This window comes from Theropithecus gelada, chromosome 16 (assembly GCF_003255815.1).
Source record: "Theropithecus gelada isolate Dixy chromosome 16, Tgel_1.0, whole genome shotgun sequence".
Taxonomy (NCBI): Eukaryota; Metazoa; Chordata; class Mammalia; order Primates; family Cercopithecidae; genus Theropithecus; species Theropithecus gelada.
This window is the reverse complement of record NC_037684.1, coordinates 46620656-46641707: the sequence shown is the minus strand read 5'-3', so window position 1 is coordinate 46641707 and position 21052 is coordinate 46620656. Positions and strand designations below refer to the sequence as shown.

Genomic DNA, 21052 nt, shown 5'->3' with positions numbered 1-21052 from the left:
TACAGGCGTGAGCCACCATGCCTGGCCCATGGTAGCATTCTTTTTTTTTTTTTTGAGACAGAGTCTTCCTCTGTCACCCAGGCTGGAATGCAGTGGCACAATCTCAGCTCACTCCAAGCTCCGCCTCCTGGTTTCACACCATTCTCCTGCCTCAGCCTCCCAAGTAGCTGGGACTACAGGCGCCCGCCACCACGCCTGGCTAATTTTTGTATTTTTAGTAGAGACAGGGTTTCACCGTGTTAGCCAGGATGATCTCAATCTCCTGACCTCGTGAGCCACCCTCCTTGGCCTCCCAAAGTGTTGGGATTCCAGGCGTGAGCCACCACACCCGGCCATGGTAGCTTTCTTTTTTTTTTTTTGAGATGGAGTCTCGCTCTGTCGTCCAGGCTGGAGTGCAGTGGCCGGATCTCAGCTCACTGCAAGCTCTGCCTCCCAGGTTCACGACATTCTCCTGCCTCAGCCTCCCGAGTAGCTGGGACTACAGGTGCCTGCCACCACGCCCGGCTAATTTTTTGTATTTTTTAGTAGAGACGGAGTTTCACCGTGTTAGCCAGGATGGTCTCGATCTCCTGACCTCATGATCCACCCATCTCGGCCTCCCAAAGTGCTGGGATTACAGGCTTGAGCCACCGCGCCCGGCCATGGTAGCATTCTTTAGCTACTTACTCATGATCAGTTTCTTCCTCAAAAGAAATGATTTTTGGTAGATACTTTAGAAAATAAATTTTAAAATAAAATAGAAGATCCAAATCCTAAATATTTTGTCATATATATCCTTCCAGATTTTTGGTGTATATAAATATATGTATTATACATTTGAGAAAAACATTTTAAGAATCAACTGATATACTATATACACTGTTTAGTATGAACTGAAATGATGTAAAAAATGATGCTAAAGACTTTGATGTTAGAGTATGTACATCTCTATGACCATTGCTAATGGCTGAATAGAATTTCATCATATATGTATATAATGGATGTAATATAATTAAACTAATTATTCATTGGACATTTAGGTCATTCCAGTTTTTAGCCATTATAAATAAGGCTCAGTAAACCCTTTTTTTTTATTTTTTATTTTTTTTTGAGACAGAGTCTTGCTCTGTTGCCAGGCTGGAGTGCAGTGGCATGATCTTGGCTCACTGCAACCTCTTCCTCCCGGGTTCAAGTGATTCTCCTCCCTCAGCCTCCCAAGCAGCTGGGACTACAGGCGCGCACCACCACGCCCAGCTAATTTTTGTATTTTTAGTAGAGACGGGGTTTCACCATGTTGGCCAGGATGGTCTCAATCTCTTGACCTCGTGATCCGCCTGCCTCAGCCTCCCAAAATGCTGGCATTACAGGCATGAAGCACCGCGCCCGGCCACGATTTTTTAAATGCACTGGAAATTGGAAATCTACCTAACCCTGAAAAAAAAAAGTTATGTACAGACATCTTCCCTAATCTATTTAAAGAACTTTTGCCTTTTCTCAGAGTAGCATCACCCTTGTGCTATTATAGTATGACATAGATATAATTTGAGATGAAAACTTGACTTACTAGAAACTGATTGTAGTTCTTGCCTTGATTTTCAGACAGTACCTGTATTGAGAAACAGTAAAGAAAACAGACTAAGAGGAAACAAAGCGTTCTGCGTGGTGGGTTTCTTATTGAGTGTAGTTACCTGTTTGTTAAATATTCGTGATTCGCAAGGCGCAAGTGGCCATTCTCTGTTGTTATGCTAGGTTAGGAGAGGCCTTTGTAGAATACAATTTGTGTTTTTGACTTTGACTTCTTAAGCCTCTATGTAAATACAGTTGCAGCTGCTGCAAATCCTGCTATCTGACTTCATCAGCCCAGCCCATTATCATCCTTTCATGAGGTTTTTATTTTTTATTTTTTTTATTCTAGAAAGAGGGGTTGTCTCCTGCTACCTATAGGCAATGGGGTATGTGGCCATAGCTCCAGTGGCCTCGGCACCATCACAAGTCTTGGTTTCAGTCTTGTTAATGATGGCAGCTTTGTGAACATTGCTTGTTTTCATTGTTTTGGATAAGTTACCTATATGCATATTATTGGATGTAATTTTTGGTCAAAAAAGAGATAGAACTAGGATTTTAAAAATCACTTTAAAATATGTATTTGCAAACAGCATTTTAGTTAATTTATACATTTTTATAATAAAAATAAATAATAACCACATTGCAAAGAAGTTAAAGTGTAGAAAAAACCAAGCAGCTATAATCTTTCTGTTCTAACATAACTACTGTGATTTCACTCTTTCTTTCCAGTCTTTGTTTATATTTTTTGAGACAGTCTCATTCCGATTGCCTAGGCTGCAGTGCAGTGGCACAATCTTGGTTCACTGCCACCTCGACCTCCCAGGCTCAAGTTATTCTCCCACCTCAGCTTCCTGAGTAGTTGGGACTATAGGCGCGAGCCACCACACCCAGATAACTTTTTTGTTTTCTTTTTTTTGTGTGTTTTGTATTGTTTATGAGATGAAGTCTCGCTCTGTTGCTAGGCTGGGGTGCAGTGACATGATCTCGGCTCACTGCAACCTCTGCCTCCCGGGTTCAAGCAATTCTTCTGCCTCAGCCTTCTTAGTAGCTGGGACCACAGGCGCACACCACCATGTCCAGCTAATTTTTGTATTTTTAGTGAAGACGGGGTTTCACCATGTTGGCCAGGATGGCCTCAATCTCCTGACCTCGTGATCTGCCCGCCTCAGCCTCCCAAAGTGCTGGGTTTACAAGCATGAGCCACTGCACCCGGCCTTTTTTTTTTTTTTTTTTTTTTTGAAACAAAGTCTCACTCTTGTTGCCCAGGCTGGAGTGCAATGGCACAATCTCGGCTCACTGCAACCTCTGCCTCCCAGGTTCAAGTGATTCTCCTGCCTTGGCCTCCCTCATAGCTGGAATTACAGGTGCCCTCCACCATGCCCGGCTAATTTTTGTATTTTTAATAGAGATGAGGTTTCTCCGTGTTGGCCAGGCTGGTCTTAAACTCCTGACCTCAGGCATGAGCCACTGCACCCAGCCAATCTTTTTGTATTTTTCATGGAGATGGGGGTTTTGCCATGTTGGCCAGGTCTCGAAGTCCTGCACTCAAGCAATCCACCTGCCTCAGCTTCCCTCAGTGCTGGGATTACAAGTGTGAGGCACTGCACCCAGCCTCCAGTCTTTTTTTTTCTTATGTGTAGACTTTACCTAGTTGTAACCAGCTATTTCAGAACCAATGTCTTTGCCTAAGGGAGTATAAGTTTGGATGTATTAAAGGGCTAAGTTAAAAAAAATTATATACTAGATATTCATTACTAGAATTCTTTCTCATGTGCTGAATACAATATTGTATTGAGTTGTAAATCAGAAAGGTACCGCCAATTGAGTTATCAGGGTTGTCATTTATTAGAAATGCAACAGTAAAATTGTAAAATAAGGCTGGGCATGGTGGCTCATACCTGTAATCTCAGCACTTTGGGAGGCCAAGGCAGGAGGATTGCTTGAACTCAGGAGTTGGAGAGCAGCCTGAGCTGCCTGAGCGAGATCTTGTCTCTGCTAAAAAAAAAAAAAATTTACTGGGCATGGCGACGTACATATATAGTACGAGCTGCTCAGGAGGCTGAGGTGGAACAATTGCTCGAGCCCAGGAGATTGAGGCTACAGTGAGCTTGATCCACTGCACTCCAGCCTGTGTGACAGAGTGAGACCTTGTCTCCAAAAAAGATAAAATAAATTGTAAAATACCGTAATTCTGGAATGGGTCCTTCATGTCACCCTCCCCTTTGAGAGTCCTAGTGGTGGAAGGCAGAAATTTCTGAAAGTGACTTTTTTTTAAAAACATGGACTGCAGAATGAAAGTGACTCTTATCAGGGATCTCTGAGTAGCCTCTCCAAGATGACCAAAACACCAAGTCATATTAGTTACATGAAAGGAAAAATTAGGCACGCTCATGTACACACACGTACATATGAACTGCAATAATGCCAACATAAGATAACTTGACTAGAAGTCTATTTTTTTTTTTTTTTTTTGAGACGGAGTCTCACTCTGCCGCCCAGGTTGGAGTGCAATGGCCGGATCTCGGCTCACTGCAAGCTCCGCCTCCCGGGTTCAAGCCATTCTCCTGCCTCAGCCTCCCGAGTAGCTGGGACTACAGGCCCCCGCCACCGCACCCGGCTAGTTTTTTGTATTTTTTAGTAGAGACGGGGTTTCACCGTGTTAGCCAGGATGGTTTCGATCTCCTGACCTCGTGATCCGCCCGTCTCGGCCTCCCAAAGTGCTGGGATTACAGGCTTGAGCCACCGCGCCCGGCCGACTAGAAGTCTATTAAGTCCTTTCAGGGTCTGTCCTGCAGTTACAGAATACCATTTTGTGTCCATGATGATCACAAAATTGGCCTAAGCTTTTAGTTTTTATCCTCACTTGTGCCCAGAAGCCATCTTATTTGTCACTTTTTATACCCTGTCCCAATGACTGATACATTCTCTTGGAGGCTGAGAACTTTCTTCTTTGGTTGGAAATAATTGAATGAATGGGAAAAGCAGGTAGAGAATATGTGTAAAAGAATTAGGATATAGTTGACGGGATTTGGAGTTAGGGCCCATGCTTGAACCTGGACCCATCCTCCTAGATCTGTGTATTAGGGACAGTAAATCCTGCTCAGCCTGACAGGGTGGCTGTGAGGAGAGACGTCTTAGGAGAGCATACTTTATAAATTCCAAAGCCCAGTGTATGTCTTCATCCTCAAGCTGAACTGGAAAGGTACTCTTAATAGAGCACTGTACATGAAACCACAGTAAAGCTCTCAAACAAAACAGCCTGATTGTGACCCTGTTTCTTCTTCCAGTCTTCAGGCAGTGACAGTGGTGGGAGCAGCAGCAGCAGCAGCAGCAGCATCAACAGCCCGGACAGGGCCAGTGGGCCGGAAGGCAGCTTGAGCCAGACCATGGCTGGATCCAGCCCTAACACGCCTCAGCCCGTGCCCGAGCAGTCTGCGCTGTGCCAAGGCCTCTACTTCCACATCAACCAGACCCTGAGGGAGGCCCACTTCCACAGCCTACAGCACCGAGGGCGGCCTCTGACATGATGTGCCGGCAGTTTCTTGCCTTCTGTGAAGGGACAGCGCTGTGCAGATTTGATATTTCAACTTACAACTTGTTTTAAAAGAAAAATTGCACACGAAAAATGCCTGTTGGCTTTTCAGTCTATATTTGAAATAACAGGTTAACAGGCAGTTGTTTACTTGTGGTTTTGCTGCACTATTGCAATTTCAAAGGGGCTTTGAAGCAATTTTTTATAGGATTCTTTTGAGGGAGGGCATCAAATCTATGTCAAGGTAGTGGTTTGAGGAAAACTCATTCTGTGTGTTGAATCCATAGTATGTCCCATTCAGACTGATTTCCAAATCTGTCAACTAGAAACTCTACTTGATGTAAAGAGCCTTTTAAAAATGCGGGATCTTCAATTTTTTTTATTCAATAAACTAGTAAAGAGTATCTAGTTTCCATGAAAAAACATAAGTTTTTTTCCAAAATATAGGAAGCTTGATTCAGTCTTGCACTGAAATTAACTGCCATACTACCTCTCAGTATGTAGATGTTCTATTGAAAGTACTCTCTCCTGGGTAACAGGAGAATAATCAGATCCAATTCAGACTGTCAGTGAAGCACCCTCCCTAATAATAGTCTCTACTCTTTGTTATATATTTGTATTTCCAGGGAGAACGTCTTCTAGATTCCTGTATACCCAGATAACTTCTGTGTCACTATTCCTCCAGAGTCTGCACCTCAGACTTCAGTAGGAAACATGGCACAGTTCTGCAAGTGAAGTAATATGTAATGACTTTTTGTCCTACAAACTTGGCCAGTCAGCAGCTTATAAGATCTCACTGACAATTCCACCTTGTAGTATCAACAATTAAGGCGTTGTTGAATGCTAATAAAATGTAAGCTACCTGAACTGATGTCTAAAGCAACAAGTATTGTGAAATTATGGGACAAGGATTAACCTGATGCTTAAAGTAACCCCCCAACAGTAACTAGGGGGCCACATTCCATCAGTGAAACTGCAAAGATTGGTGTGGCTAAGAATCAGATGAGCAGAGGCATCTTTAGAAGAAATAATGTGGTAGTATTTATTTAGGGAGAGACAGACGTGTTGCCATGTTACTTAGTCATACTAGAGAGCCAGCCCAGTTTGAATAATGAAGGTGCAGACGTGTTGTCTTCTTCGCTGACGAGCTGTCTGAACAAGGAGCCAGGAACTGTCGGGTCACCAGCTGTGGAGTGTGCCGGGGGGACAACCTGTCATTGGATGTAGAGAAAAGTGCCTTAAGAGTTGACCTGAGCCCTCCTGCCCACTCGCCCTCCGCACGACACCACTCAGAGTCCACACGGCACACACAGCGGAGCTGAGAAGCACGATGGCTCTAGTCAGAAGACTCTGCTGTCGGTCCAGATTTGAAGAGGACACAGGGAACAGCATGAGCCTTTGTGACAAAACTAGAATTTGGAAATGAGGACTGTCCTGGGAAAAGGGTAGACACAGGCACCTCTCTCCACAGCCTGCTAACAGAATGTGGGCAGAACTGAAAGATCACTGCAGTGGAAACTGTTCTGGAAGAGGCTGCAACATAGCCCATGCTTAGGGACTGGATGGTTTTTGCAAGAGCTTTTTTTTTTTTTAACTACCATCTCCCAACTTTTAAAGCCAGATACTTGATAAGGATTTTAGATCTTAATGGGTTCGATGGTAGGGAATACGGAAAGGATACACTGCTAATATTGTGTCTAACAATAAAGCAAACAACTCGATGCTGTAAGAAGACAAGCTGTTTGAGCTTTCAAACACACGTGCACACAGCACAATTCAGAAATACCCAGGTGGACTCCTGCAGGCTTAACAGTTGGCATCCTACTGAAACGAAACGTGTATTAACAAGAAAATGTCAAACTTTTGGGGAAACAAATTTTCTATTATTTCCCACCCAACTAAAAGGGAAGATAAAACCATCATCATCAGAACAAAACAGATTTTTTCCAAACAAGTAAAATGATAGTGCCGGGTTGGCAGTTAACTCTTTCACCCTACTAAATTCAAGAGATCATCTCCATCCTGTCCTGTATATTTTCTACATTTCTATTAAGAGGCTACTTGGTAGTGTCAGTGGGCATCTCTTACACCTTCTAGTAGCTCAAGCTAGCAAAACCTTGTACTTCTCTATTGCGCCGCCATTAAAAGCAGCATTAGTGCATTGTGTCATTCAGTTCTTTATCAGTTATTTAAAAGGGCGTGATCATTGGGTGCCTCGGTGGGAGGTGGGGACCCATCCGCGGATGAGCCTTTTGCTCTTGGCACCAACCTGGGCTTTTGTTTCGACGTTTCTGGTTGATTTAGCCTTTCGCGTGCTTGTCATGCTCAGTGGGAGAAGTCCAAACCTCCAAAACAAGAGGAAAGAATTTAGTAGCACAAACAGGCAGTTCTGGGGCCCAGCAGAGGCCTCTTTATTTTTTATTTATTTATTTTTTTTGAGACGGAGTCTCACTCAGTCGCCCAGGCTGGAGTGCAGTGGCGCGATCTCGGCTCACTGCAAGCTCCGCCTCCCGGGTTCACTCCATTCTCCTGCCTCAGGCTCCTGAATGGCTGGGACTACAGGCGCCCGCCACCACGTCCGGCTAATTTTTTGTATTTTTAGTAGAGACGGGGTTTCACTGTGTTAGCCAGGATGGTCTCGATCTCCTGACCTCGTGATCCGCCCACCTCCGCCTCCCAAAGTGCCCAGCAGAAGCCTCTTAGCAGCCTTTACCTGATCTGACTGGATGCTAGTGGCAGGATGTTATGGGGTTCTTGGGAGTTGAACGTACTGCTCCGGGGGGCGAGCTGATTCTCTGTACCAGTCACCAATCCAAACAGAACCTGGCAGACAAGAAGTGGAGCTCAATAAAATGCAGAGGTTTCACTGTGCAGGTAAAAGGCAGGCAAAAAAAAAAAAAAGTCACCGATCACTATCGTATTTCTAAGCATCATTCTGGGGAATGTTCTGAGTGCGTTAATGCTTCATGATTACTTTTTATCACTGCCCACAGGTCAGAATCTGAGAGGCAGGGCGTTTTTTATTCCTGTTTCTGAGGCCTGGATAAAACTGTAATAATCCTTATTTATAACTAAAGGGGCCAAATCTTGGTTGCCTCAGTGTGTGAGATTTTATCTAATCCTCTTTCAGCTCTCATAACTACACTCGGCTATTTGTGTCTTATCCCCCTCCCTACACTGCATCCTGGAGTATTACGTGCTGGAGCAGGTTAATTTTGTAATTTCAGCCTGTGGCGCTTGGTTCGCACTGAGCATGTTTTCGATCTGACTCACAGAAGTTCGCTGCACCAGGCGATGAAGGTTGCTGTTAAGGTGTGGTGTGAAAACGTCCAGGTCAAATGGATCAATGAGGGCTTCCAGGTGGTCAGTCACTTTCTCAATTCTGAGAAAAGGATTAGGATCATTACTGTCCACATTTTTTAGGATCAAAAACCATCATAATATCCTACTGCTGTAGAAATCTTGGAGTTGGATTTCATTCTACGTAGTTGTTGGCTTAGTACATTTGTCACTGATGATAGTGCTTAAGTCACCCTCAAGAGTTTCAACCTGACATCATGTCTAAGTGAAGCCCACCCCTTCCCCCTCTTCTGTCTATAAGAAGAGCACTAAGTGCTCAAATGATACTCAGCAGCTGCTAGGCTGACTCAGAAGAGAGACGAAGGACAGTCCACCTATTTCACTTGACCATGGCATTTATCCAGCAGGCGGCCATTATTTAACTTGCTGGTAATATGAGCACTTACTGTTCAAAACAAACACAATGAATGTGCTGTATAACAGGCTGACTCTGGTGGCTTCCCAGCAAAGGGACTATCTGCTGTTGGAAGAGACTGCCTTGACATAGCTCAGTAGAGGATACGACACCTGGAGTCTGGCTTGCTCCGGCCACTCTTCACCTCGTCGGCCTTGGCTGTCAGAACAATGTTGAGGTAACGCAGATCATAAAGCAGCTGCAGCGCCCGGTTCTGGGTGACCGGAAATGCACCTTCTTTCTGCAAATGAATTCCCGGTCCCCACCCATGAAGAGAGAGGACTTGGTATGTGAGCGTAATAAACAGCTTCATGTTTTGGTTGAGTTTCAGCTTGCTATTCAGAAGCAGATGGTTTTAATACTCATATGGTCAGTTTAATCTCACAACAACAAAACAAGTTATGTTAGAAACTTGATCTTAAAATTAAAAACCTAACAGCAGGGAAGAGAAATGGCCCTTAAAAAAGGCCTCAGATGCTGTAAATGGTTGTTCTTAAGGGAAAAAAAGGCTCCTTGCATGAAGGAAAAGTATTTTGAAGAAGCTCATTAGAGAAGACTTACTGAATTCTTTCCAAAATCAGGATTTGTTCCTTCTTGGGACTTTTCTTTTTTTTTTTTTTTTTGAGATGGACTCTCGCCCTGTTGCCCAGGCTGGAGTGCAGTGGCACAATCTGGGCTCATTGCACCCTCCGCCTCCCAGGTTCAAGCGATTCTCCTGCTTCAGCCTCCTGAGTAGCTGGAACTACAGATGTATGCCACCACGCCCAGCTAATTTTTGTATTTTTAGTAGAGATGGGGTTTCACCATGTTGGCCAGGCTCGTCTCGAACTACTGGCCTCAAGTGATCTGCCTGCCTTGGCCTCCCAAAGTACTGGGATTACAGGTGTCAGTCACTGCGCCTGACATGCTCCTTCTTAAAAAAACGTTACTGGCCAGGCGCGGTGGCTCCTGCCCATTGTCCCAGCACTTTGGGCGGCTGAAACGAGAGATTTGCTTGCACCCAGGAGTTTGAGACCAGCCTGGGCAAAATCGCAAAACCTGTCTCTACAAAAGATGCAAAAATTAGGTGTGCTGGCGCATGCCTTGTGGTCCCAACTATTTGGGAGGCTGAGGTGGGAGAATCTCCTGAGCCTGGGAGGATGAGGTTGCAGTGAGCCGAGATGGCGCCCCTGTATTGCAGCCTGGGTGACAGAGTGAGATTTTGTCTCAAAAAAGAAAAAAAAAAAAAGTTACAAATGAAATGGGATTATACACCAAGGGCAGAACGCTTCCTAGACAGTGAAAGTGGTGTGAACGGTTGGGAGACAAGAACTCCCCGTAAGCGAGCACCTCTGTGTGTCACACCGTGTGGCAGGCAACCGTTCTCTAACTACCCAGTCACCCCTGAGGTGGGTGTGCTATGGCTGGGATGGGGAGGGGGGGCTGTCTGCCTTTTACAAGTGAGGAAACCACTGAGCAGCTTATCTACAGGATCACATTTGGTCCTGAGGAAACAGAGGTTAATGATTTGCCTGGAGCCGCCAGTGAACAAGTGGCAGCACTGAGGTTGGAAGCCAGGTCTTTTATTTTGAAGCTCTGATCCTTTTCATTGTTTTTTTGATTTTTTTGTTTTGTCTTTTTAAGAGACAGGGTCTTGCTTCGTCGCCCAGGCTGGAGTGCAGTGGTGCGATCATAGCTCACTGCAGCCTCGAACTCCCAAGCTAAAGCCATCCTCCCACCTCAGCCTTCCAAAGTTCTGGGTCTTGGTCTTTCCATCTGTGCTGAGCTGCCTTCTTAGCGAAGATCTGCTCGACTCTTCAGAATGGGTGTAAGTAAACTCACAACGCTGGGTGCCACTCCTAAGATAGAGCATTTTTACAGGACCCGATGCCTGGGCTGGGTGATCCTTAACAGTTTGAGTCTTTGATGTGAATTGCTCAAACCCAAGACAAAACTAAGGTTTTGTTTCATTTAATTTGTGTTTTTAATGGGCAAACATTCAGACACCTACCTTACTCTGTTTTTCTTCGGAAAGTTTCTCATAGGCAGCTACTACTTGAACCATACAGCTTTTCAGCATCTCCTGTAATGTCACCTTTGGCAAGGCGTGGCCTCCAACCCGATTAACTTCCTGGCATAAACTAAACAGGAAGGACTGTACATACCAGGATGGCTAAAAGAACAAAGAAATGTCACATTGCCAACTGCACCAATTAAATGACACACCAGGAAAGTGAACCCACTTAATCTTACAAGGCCTGTTTGCCAGGACTTTGGCCCCTCTCAGCAACGCTTCTTACAGGCAGACTGTTGAGCAGACACAAGGCCCCTGGTTAAGTGCAATTTGCTGTTACCCCCTCTGCGGTCTGAGGCTGATCTAGCAGAGGTGCCTGTGTTTTATGCTGCTGATTTCACGGCAAGTAAGTGGTTCTCTAATTAGCACAGAGCCTATGCTACAAAAGGAAAGAATGGTTAACTGACTTCTTGAACAGTCTGCCATTTACTTAGCCCTACATCTACTATGCCCCCATAGTAGAAAGTTACAGATGTTATTTTCAGCTATTCCTCAGAAGTTGTATGTTGAATGATTTTCTAAAATCTTTTCTTCTTTTCCATGGAGCAGTTATATTCCCTTTTTCAGCCCATGGTGCCTGCTGGGATGGGACCTGCTCACCTGTGCAGGGAGTCGGATCTTGGATGTGACGCTGCTGCCAGACTCTGCCTCCTCCTGAATTTCTAGCTCATCCCAGCTGGTGGCTGTGGCCAGGACTGAGCCAGCATCATCTAGAAGTAATGACTGGGTGAATCCATGAATCAAAACCTGGTAATAAAAGGCAAATATCCATACAAGCCACTCAGATCCTCTGTAGAGTTTCTTTAAAACAGTCTGCGTAATCCTGAGAACAGCGCAAGCTGCTGAAGTTGTAGGAACAGTGATGGTATCAGTCCTCTTTTGGCTAATTATCAATGATATCAGCCATGGGAATTTTGTTGCTAACTACCCTATCAATGTCATATACCACTTCTTTTTTTTTGAGACAGGGTCTTGCTCTTCTCCCAGGCTGACTGCAGTGGCGCAATCACGGCTCACTGCAGCCTCGACCTCCTGGGCTCAGGCAATGCTCCTGCCTCAGCTTCCCAAGTAACTGGGACTACAGGCATGCACTACCACACCAGAATAATTTCTGTACTTTTTGTAGAGAGGGGGTTTCATCATGTTGCCCAGGCTGGTCTTGAATTCCTGGGTTCACACAATCCACCCATCTCAGCCTCCCAAAGTGCTAGGATTACAGGTATGAGCCACCATGCCTGGCCCAAATACCACCTCTTAAGGTACAAGTGGAGACTACTGGGAATATGATATTTAGGTTAAAGAGAGGAAATACAGGCAGAAAGTCTTTCATTCTCATCTGATGCAAGGAAAAAATGCAGCTTTTCTGTCTACAGAATCTAAGCTAAAAATGAATGAAAAAGTTTTTACTGAACTTTCTGGCAGAGATAAAATAACTGTATGAAATAAGAAATGTTTTGCCTTTACTACTGAAGGAGCCGATTGAGGTTGGCAAGACTGGAATATGACAAAAGTGAGACAAGACAGGGGTAAGAAGTAGTTACATCACTCACTTTCACAACTGCAGTGCTCCAGACCCGGTAGCCCATCACGCTCTGCTGGAGGAGTACTTCTTTAACCTCTTGCCACTTGGCCTGTGTAGGAATGATTTCCTGAGTTTTCACCTTTCCCTGTTTTCTCAGAGCCCGAAACTCCCTTGCTGGTTTCTCTGAGCTCTCTGATTTTCCCAGGATGCACTGCTTCAGATGGGGGCACAGCTCTCCCAGGGACTGGCAGAGTCTGGCCATGAAAAGAACTGAGTGCAGCGTAGTACTGTTGAGGGCATCCTGTTGCCCTTGCACACCTTCTTCAATGCTCTGCAGCTCTGCCCGGATGCAGTCCACGATGTGCTTGATGCATGCCACGGACTGAGTCCGCAGCATCTCCTGCACGGTCCCTGCGTCTGCGTATCTGTCAAAAGCAGAGCTCTTGGCCTGTGTGGGAGAAACGTCCCTGGGCAGTGGCGAGTCATCAGAGGGGAGGTAAGCCAGGAGGTCATCTAGTTTAACCTTCAGCTTAGAATCCAGGGCAGAACAGAAGTTCTGTACACAAGGGCTAATGGCTTGTGCTTTCATGGAGAGGCCGCTACTGGCAAACTGACCCCGGTTTGCCACGTTGACCCAGGCCGCGTCGGAAGGCAGGTCATTAGGACTCTCGGACCAGAGGAAGAGCGACATGTTGTACTCAAAGTGGATGTGCTTATTTGAAGGGGAGTTGCTGGTGCTGCTTTCAAGTTCCTGCAAAGCTGAAACCAGGAGCTCCTTGGAGCTACTGGAGATAGAGTCAAAGCCTTCCTTTGTCAGAGTCTAAAAGAGAATGAGAGAAGAGTTCTAATCACAGTTCCTTTAAGGACGCTTCAAAACAAGAGTACCAAATGGTAATTTATCCTAGCATTCAGAAGGTTCACCATCTTCAGAAAGATGGCATGGTGTTGGCAGAGAATAAAGCCATTGTTGATGAACATGGGCCCATTCCCGACCAAGTGACAGAGGCCTGGTGTATTTTCAGCTCTAGACTCTGTATCTGTTACTAAGCAGGAAAAGAATATACTTGGGAAGTGACGGAAGTCCCGCAAGACTGTCAAAATACCACTAGGATTGGCCATAAAACAGGTAGACCATGTGACTGTCCAGCTCACCTGTAATCGGTCAAGGAACAGTTGCTGCATCATATCTTCCCAGAACAAAAGCGGCTTCTCCAGAAGCCGCCGACACAGCACATCCCAGCTGTGATTGGCGGACTCATTGGTGAGTAACTCCCACATAGCGTCCCGGATTCCCGCGAGGCCCTTCATGCTCTTCACGTACATGAGCAGGTTGGTGACCCCATTTTTAATGTCTTCGTTACACCTGCAACAGAATCATTTTCTTTGGGCTCCATCAGAGGCATGGTGTTCACATCTTTATTAAGAAAAACATCAGAATCCCATTTGACAATCTCTTAGCTGAGTTCCAATAGATAAATATCTATGTGTCTCAGGACTGAGAGATCTGTAGCAACACAGAGCCTTTTGGCTGGGGTGGGGCATGCAGTCTGTTGCCCGCACCAGACCTACCCTTGCTTCCCTGAGGATATAAGGAAGACTGGACCCTGTGGAATGGCTTAAAAAACCAATGCATTAAGTAAAAACAGGAGTTGCAGAACTTTCATATGAAGAGAATTTAAAAGTCCCACATAACCTTTTGAAAGACAAACTCCTTCTTGGTTCTCCCCTGGTGGGTGCTGAATGACCTCAAAGGTGGCAATGGGCCACAGAGTAAGTGGCTGATGGGCAGCACGCCATTCAGGACAGGCTTTCTGCACATGCCTTGCTGACCCTCGTAATGCCCCGTACAAGGCTGCATGGGTGGTTCCTGCCAGCGGCAGGGAAGCTCTTTCTGGCTACTTACATGTGGATCCATTTCTGCAGTGTGTCTTTCAGGTATTCCTGGCTGATGGGATGTGCGAGAGTTCGGAGTGTTGGCTGGAACTCGACGATGGACGCCGGCAGGTGTTTAAACCAGCTGCAGAGTTTCATCTCTTCCTGCAGGACACCAGTGCCCTTTCCTAAAGAGAAGGCCAAGTGAGAAGCCATCTAGGCCACCCTTTGAAGTGCACATTAAAACAGGGAGTTAAGTCGGGCACAGTGGCTCATGCCTATAGTCCTAGCACTTTGGGAGGCTGAGGCGGGTGGAGTGCTTGAGCCCAGGAATTCAAGACCAGCCTGAGCAACACAGTGAAACCTCACCTCTACAAAAAGGAAACAAAATTAGCCAGGCGCCATGGTGCACACCTGTAGTTGCAGCTACTTGGGAGGCTGAGGTAGGAGGATCACTTGAGCCCAGGAGGTCGAGGCTGCAGTGACCCATGATCGTGCCACTACACTCCAGCCTGGGCAACAAAGCGAGACCCTATCTCCAAAAAAATAAATAAATAAAAGATGGACTTAGAAGGAATTTCCAAAACTCATCAAGTTTTCCTGTGGAAGGTCAAGCTGGACTTCTGAAATACAAGGAAAGAGAAAGTACAGGACACGTGTGAGGTCCCATCACGGAGTGTGGCAGCCACCCCACAACTCTGGTCATTCTGTTGGTTGAGAAGAATGGCAAAGATCAGGAGGAAAAAAAACAGGGATCAAAAGAGTAGAAAGAAGAAATGAGTGCTGTGCAGTCCTGGGTTTGGTTTGGTTTTGTTTCTGGGGGTTTTCAAAGTAGAACTTACGTTGTCAAAAAAGTAAAAGGTAATGGCTTCCCTTTCCTCTCAATCCTCCTACCTCCCTTAAAGATGGAAGGAAAGAATCAATGACTGCTTATTCTGATTAACTGAGTCGTTCATAGCTCTTCAGAGGTGACCTGTCAAGAAGGGGACAGGCCTGTACTGTGCAACTCTGGGAGGCCTCATTCACTGTGTTTTGAGTATAAGGCATCCTCCGGAGTTTGAAGCCCGGGGCCCTCCCAAGGCCCCTTGTACTGCTTTCTAAAGCCACGACAAGTCAGCCAGTACCCCCCCTTCCTGAGTGGGATGAGGTACTAGATGTAAGCACGTAGAGGGAAAGTGAAGCATAAGGAGGTGGAGGTGAAAGATAAAGTGAGCTAAGATGAGGCGACAATAAGCACCTCTCTCTGGAAACAGCCACTTGGCCACCACCACACTCTTCTGCTTCCTTTCTACCTTTGGCTGTATCTCCTTTGTCAATTTTGCTGACACCTCCATTTGACCTTGGATTTCTGGAGTTCCATAAGACAGAGTCCTCTGTCATCGCTTCTTACTGATGACGTCATCTATTCCCACGGCTTGAAATAACAGCCACATGCAGACGCACAACAGTGTGTCTCCAACCAGACCTCCCAGCAATCTGTTCTGGACTCTCAGGCACCTGCCCACTTCACAGTCCCATTCCAAGGCCCCAGGCATCGCCAATGCAACGTTTTCTCTTTCCTCTTTTTTTTTAAGACAGGTTCTCGCTCTGTCACCCAGGCAGCAATGCAGTGGCACAGTCACTGCTCACTTCAGTCTCAACCTCCCTGGCTCAAACGATCCTTCTGCCTCAGCCTCCCAAATAGCTGGGACCACAAGGGCATGCCAGCACACCCAGCAAATGCTTATCTTTTGTAGAGATGGGGTCTCACTATGCTGCCCAGGCTGATCTCAAACTCCTGGACTACCTAGGCTTCCAAAGTGCTGGGATAATGGATGTAAGCCACAGCACTGGGCCATTGCAAAGTGAACCCGTCATCAGCCGCTTCCAACCAGCTCCTTTTCTACTTAACTTGGTCACCTCCCTTCTCACATCCTTATAGCCAATCTGTCACCACATCCTCTCCTCCTACACAGATGTCTGAGCTGTGCAATTAGCTTCCTCTCTACTGTTCCTTCGTAACCCAAGCTCCAGCGGCTGACACCTGGATCGTGGCAACAGCCTCCTAAGTGAGCTCTCGGCATCTGTTCTAGCCCCAAGGGGATCTATTGCCACCTAAAAGCCAAATGCATTTATTTCATTTCAGTTGAGATAAATGCTACCAAATAAAAGTATAGGATGCACGGGCACATATAACAGGGTCCACACCAAGCCTGGAAGGTCCCAGGAGGCTTCCATTGTTCTTTGGATAAAGTCTAAATGCCCTAGCCTCCCTCACAAGGCTGGGCATTATCCAGCCCCTGGCCCCACCTCCAGTCTCTGCTCAAACAGCTCTCCCCCTCACCCAGTACCTCTCAGTCTCACTGGCTGTCTTATAGTTTCTCCTCGCCTCAGGATCTTTGCACATCCTCTTCCCTTTGCCTGGAAGCCTGTTCCTTGCCTTTTTCACCTAAGTGACTTCCACTCAACCTTCAGCTTTCAGGTTAAAGGCTTCTCCAGGGAAGCCTTCTCTGACCTTGGTGAGTTCCTTCCATTCAATGTTCCCAAGGCAACTTGTACTTAGTCTTTCTAGCAATGACCAATATTGACGCTAAATGGATATTCACATATTTGTGAGTCTGACACCTGCTTCTACCACTCAACTGTGGCCTCGATGAAGGAAGGGTCTCTATTTGTCCAGTTCACCGCTCCATCCCCAGAGCCTAGCATGGTGGCTGGCACACGGTAGATGCTGAGCAAATTATCAGTTGAGTGAACCAGAATTTAAAAAGCCTGGCTAAGAGCTCACCGGCAGGATGCTGGCCTGTGATGGTCTCCAGAGTAGAGAAGAGCAAGCCACACGGCAGGGCCGGATCTGGCAGCAGTCCTTCTGGCAAAGTGTAGAAAAGAGCATGAGCTTGCTTCAGAGTGGTGGCCAGCAACTCCACTAATGAGCAAATCTGAGCCTTGATACCAGCACCTAAAAGAAGAAACCATCCTCTTTGATTACCTTTCCCAAAGCGAAAGACAGAGGATGCTCTGGAGGCTTCAGTCTCCCGCAGCTCACCCTTCTCCATCCCATCTTTAAGGACCAAATGTTGGCCAGAAGCCACACCCACCATGGTGTGGCTGGTTGAGAAGTTTCTGAATAGTTGCCTTTCTGGCCAGCAGGAAGTCTGTGAGGGCTTGGCGAGGAGAACTCTCTTCTAAGAGCATTATAGAGCACAGGGCCTCGGCCACAGCTTGGTCAGACACGGCTTGGCATTTGAGCAACATCTTGCTTTCATGCAGAATAGTTGACCTAAAAAAATGATGACAAAGGTCACCAGGATATTTTTCCCATCTTGGGTAAAGAGCTTTGGTACATCAGGAAAGAAGACAAACTCCATAAACCTGTAGTGTGAATCTTGGCCACCACCAGAGAAGCTCTTTACTCTGGATCCACTTACCGGAAGTGGCTGGCAGCTGCCACCTGCCGGATGAGTATAGGAAACCGGGAGAGGACGGGACTGTATCGGGAACTAGAAGAATCCAGCTGGAGCAGGTTGTGAAGGTGGCAGCAGAGCAGGTAGAGCTGTGTGGCATGGAGATACTGAGAGGCTTCCATCGAGCTCCAGATCTTCTCAGGAATTTCTAAGAGTAGCTTGATCTGGGCAGCCATGCTGTAGAACTTCTCCTGGGATGGCTGCTGTGGCTGCAGGGGAAGGCACAGAACTAAACCAGAAGAACGAACAAAAGCAGTCTCAGTGTTCCGTAGGCTTGGGAAGAAATCTGGGGGTATTTAAGGATACAAAACTTCTATTAAGCTGGATTCAGTGCAACTCAGCAAGTCATCAAAGCCCAGTGTAGAAGAGTTGCCGGAGTCAGGAGTGTTGTAAGATCCCATAGTTTTTCCTACACACGCATGCATTTTTGCTCAGCCCCATGGAGAGGTAAACTTTCATCTCACCATCTGGTTATCAGTGATCCTCTTGATGCTTCGATGGCATGAAGCCCTGTGGACTACTTCTCATGTGAGCTTTCTCCATCCTTTTCTGATGTTCAGCCTTCCTACTTTTTCTTCTGTTTTTTGGGCGGCACCATGGACTTCTTTGCTGACTGTTCCTCTTCACCAAGGAAGGTACTGACTGCACCAAGCCACCATCTGGTTCAGTCTTTAGGCCTCTACTCATCTCAGTCTATCCTTACTTCAGGATTTTCTCTCCCTCAAACAACCCCCTCATGAACAGCGTATTAGTCCATTCTCACACTGCTATAAAGAAATACCTGAGGCCAGGCGTGGTGGCTCACGCCTGTAATCCCAGCACTTTGGGAGGCCGAGGTGGGCAGACCACTTGAGGTTAGGAGTTTGAGACCAGCCTGGCCAACATGGTGAAACCCTGTCTCCACTAAAAATTCAAAAATTAGCTGGGCATAGTGGTGCACACCTGTAATCCAGCTACTTGGGAAGCTGAGGCAGGAGAATTGCTTGAACCTGGGAGGCAGAGGCTGCAGTTGAGCCAGGAATGTGCAATTGCACCCCAGCCTGGGCAACAGAGCGAGACTCTGTCAAAGAAAGGAAGGAAGGAAGGAAAGGAGGGAGGGAGGGAGGAAGGAACCCAAGACTGGGTAATTTATAAAGAAAAGGAGTTTAGTTGGCCCTGGGTTCCACAGGCTGTAGAGGAAGCACGGTTGGGGAGGCCTCAGGAAACTTATGATCATGGCAGAAGGGAAAGCAGGCACGTCTTACGTGGCCCGAGCAGGAAGAAGGTGGGAGGATGTGCCATACACTGTCAAGCAACTAGATCTCATGAGAACTCTATCATGAGACAGGACCAAAGAGGGAAATCCCTCCCCATGATCCAACCACCTCCCACCAGGCCCCACCTCCAACACTGGGGATTATAATTCAACATGAGATGTGGGCGGGACACAAATCCAAACCACAGCAAAAGGATTAGTGCCTCATAAAAGGGCTGGAGGCAACTTTTAGGCTCTTCTACCTTCCCCCACATGAGGATGCAGCAAGAAGGCCCTCACCAGACATCAAAGGCCAGTGCCTTGATCTTAGACCCAGAACTGCAAAAAATATACTTGTATTATAAATTGCCCAATCTCAGGTATTTTGTTATAGCAGCACAAATGGACTAGGAAACCTAAATTCCAAATCTCATCATGCCCTTAAGGTCCCTCCTTACTAAGAATGACCCAAGTCTAAACTGACTTCCTTCAGAACTCCTAGGGTAAATACACACAATTATTTTGGGACTGTACTTTTCAATTTCTTCTTCTATGTCCCAGTAAGTTCTCCCAGGCTGTTAAAAACAACTTCCCCGTTTACCTTTTTCACCCTCCATGCACTTTCACTTCGTTCATTGCTAGGTCTATATTCTTTAAGGGGCCGGGTGCGGTGGCTCTCGCGCCTGTAATCCCAGCACTGTGGGAGGCCGAGGCAGGTGGATCACATGAGGTCAGGTGTTGGAGACCAGCCTGGCCAACACAGTGAAACCCCGTCTCTACTGAAAACACAACAATTAGTCAGGCGTGGTGGCAGGTGCCTGTAATCCCAGCTACGCTGGTGGCTGAGGCAGGAGAGTCGCTTGAACCCAGAAGGCAGAGGTTGCAGTGAGCTGAGATCGCACCACTGCACTCCAGCCTGGGCGACAGAGAGAGACTGTCTCAAAAATAAATAAATAAATAAATAAATAAATAAATAAATAGTCTTCAGGAATGCAAGCGGCAGTTCCAATATGAGGAGGTGTTTGTTTACCTCCCATCCTTCCTCATCGTATCTAATCAATAGCGTTTGCGGGTAAGAACACGGGATAAGGATAACCTGAATGAAAAAAGCCTTAGTTCTTAAAATGAAAATGTTCAGCTATTAAAAGGTAAGGGCCGGGTGTGGTGGCTCGTGACTGTAATCCCAGCACTTTGGGAGACCCAGTCACATACATACGTAAAGGTAAGGGCTTGACCGTTGGTACTACCCTCAACAACTCCCAAAGGGTGGAAGAGCTATTTGGGACTGTGGAAGTTACTTTTGTGGGGGGATAAGGGGAAGGTTGGGAAGAGGAAGAAATGACTTGGAAGGCAGGTGTCAACACAGGGGAGAAATCTGAGAAAAACAATGTTAGCACATGTTATATAGGGGAGAGCTGAACCGTCAAGACAGAGACCCCTGGCGTTTTCCGCTGAAATTGAAAGGAGCCCAGTGAGGCGTGGGAATCAAGGCCCGGAAGTCGGGGGAAAGCGCCTGAAGAAACTGTTGAATGGCATTTCCAGAACGGATCAGCAGCCGCATCTGTGCAAGGAAGGTTGGCATTGTCCCCTGACGGGGGCCTAAAGGGTGAGGGGCGGGTAAGGTCCTCCTGGCTAAGGAAGGTGAGGACTCGCGGGGTCTGGAACTGACCGGCGGGGGGCGGGGTTGACCTGCAAGGCCAGGGGCTCCGGGACGCGCCTGCGGGGCCGCAGGGTGGGGACACGGGGACTGACCTGCGGGGCCCGCGGTGGCCGGGGTGCGGCCGAGCCGGCCTGGCGGAGGCGGGCGCAGTACTGGTCCGTGGCTTTCACAGCGTCCACCAGCCCCACGGCGCAGCGGCGCATCTGGCCGATGGTGTCGGCCGCCTCGATCAGGTCGCGGTACCGTTCGCCCACCATCTGCCGCAGCTCCTCCTTCTTGTGCTCGATCTCGGCCCGAACCTGGCGCTCCAGCCCGCGGATCTCCTCCGCTCCATGCGTCTCGAAAAGAGCCGCAGGGTCGCGCAGATCCAGCCGCTTCAGCGCGGGTGAGGTGGCAGCGGCCGCCATGGTGCACTCGTCAGCCCCCGGCGAGCCACT

The 21052-nt window shown here is 47.1% G+C and overlaps 2 protein-coding genes across 6 annotated transcripts in view; one reads left to right on the top strand and one right to left on the bottom strand.

The window, feature by feature from the left end:
* Nucleotides 1-7250, top strand: part of FAM104A (family with sequence similarity 104 member A) — a 24861-nt gene extending 17611 nt beyond the window's left edge. For 3 of the 5 annotated variants that reach the window (XM_025361932.1, XM_025361931.1, XM_025361928.1), the window contains one exon: nt 4833-7250. In XM_025361932.1, the coding sequence (XP_025217717.1) occupies nt 4833-4923 (91 nt within the window). In that variant the 3' untranslated portion in view covers nt 4924-7250. Of the gene's footprint in view, nt 1-1578; nt 1642-4832 lie in introns of all 5 variants that reach the window. The other 2 variants (XM_025361927.1, XM_025361930.1) reach the window with 1 other exon arrangement.
* Nucleotides 6095-21052, bottom strand: COG1 (component of oligomeric golgi complex 1). The gene is made up of 14 exons (XM_025361917.1): nt 20708-21052; nt 17686-17930; nt 17356-17537; nt 17046-17216; nt 14310-14466; nt 13559-13769; nt 12435-13226; nt 11485-11631; nt 10822-10983; nt 8945-9072; nt 8351-8459; nt 7791-7900; nt 7347-7422; nt 6095-6288 (listed from the first exon to the last, which is right to left on the bottom strand). The coding sequence occupies exons 1-14, from the start codon at nt 21020-21022 to the stop codon at nt 6151-6153; spliced, it is 2943 nt and encodes a 980-aa protein (XP_025217702.1). The 5' UTR covers nt 21023-21052; the 3' UTR covers nt 6095-6150.

Excerpts from the sequence above, each read along its gene's own strand:
- COG1 (XM_025361917.1), bottom strand. The coding sequence starts at position 21,022 with ATGGCGGCCGCTGCCACCTCACCCGCGCTGAAGCGGCTGGATCTGCGC. Across the intron at positions 17,538-17,685 it reads GCAGCTGCCAGCCACTTCCG|GTCAACTATTCTGCATGAAA; the intron begins GTAAGTGGATCC and ends TCATTTTTTTAG. Across the intron at positions 9,073-10,821 it reads CCGAAGAAAAACAGAGTAAG|AAAGAAGGTGCATTTCCGGT; the intron begins GTAGGTGTCTGA and ends ATTCATTTGCAG.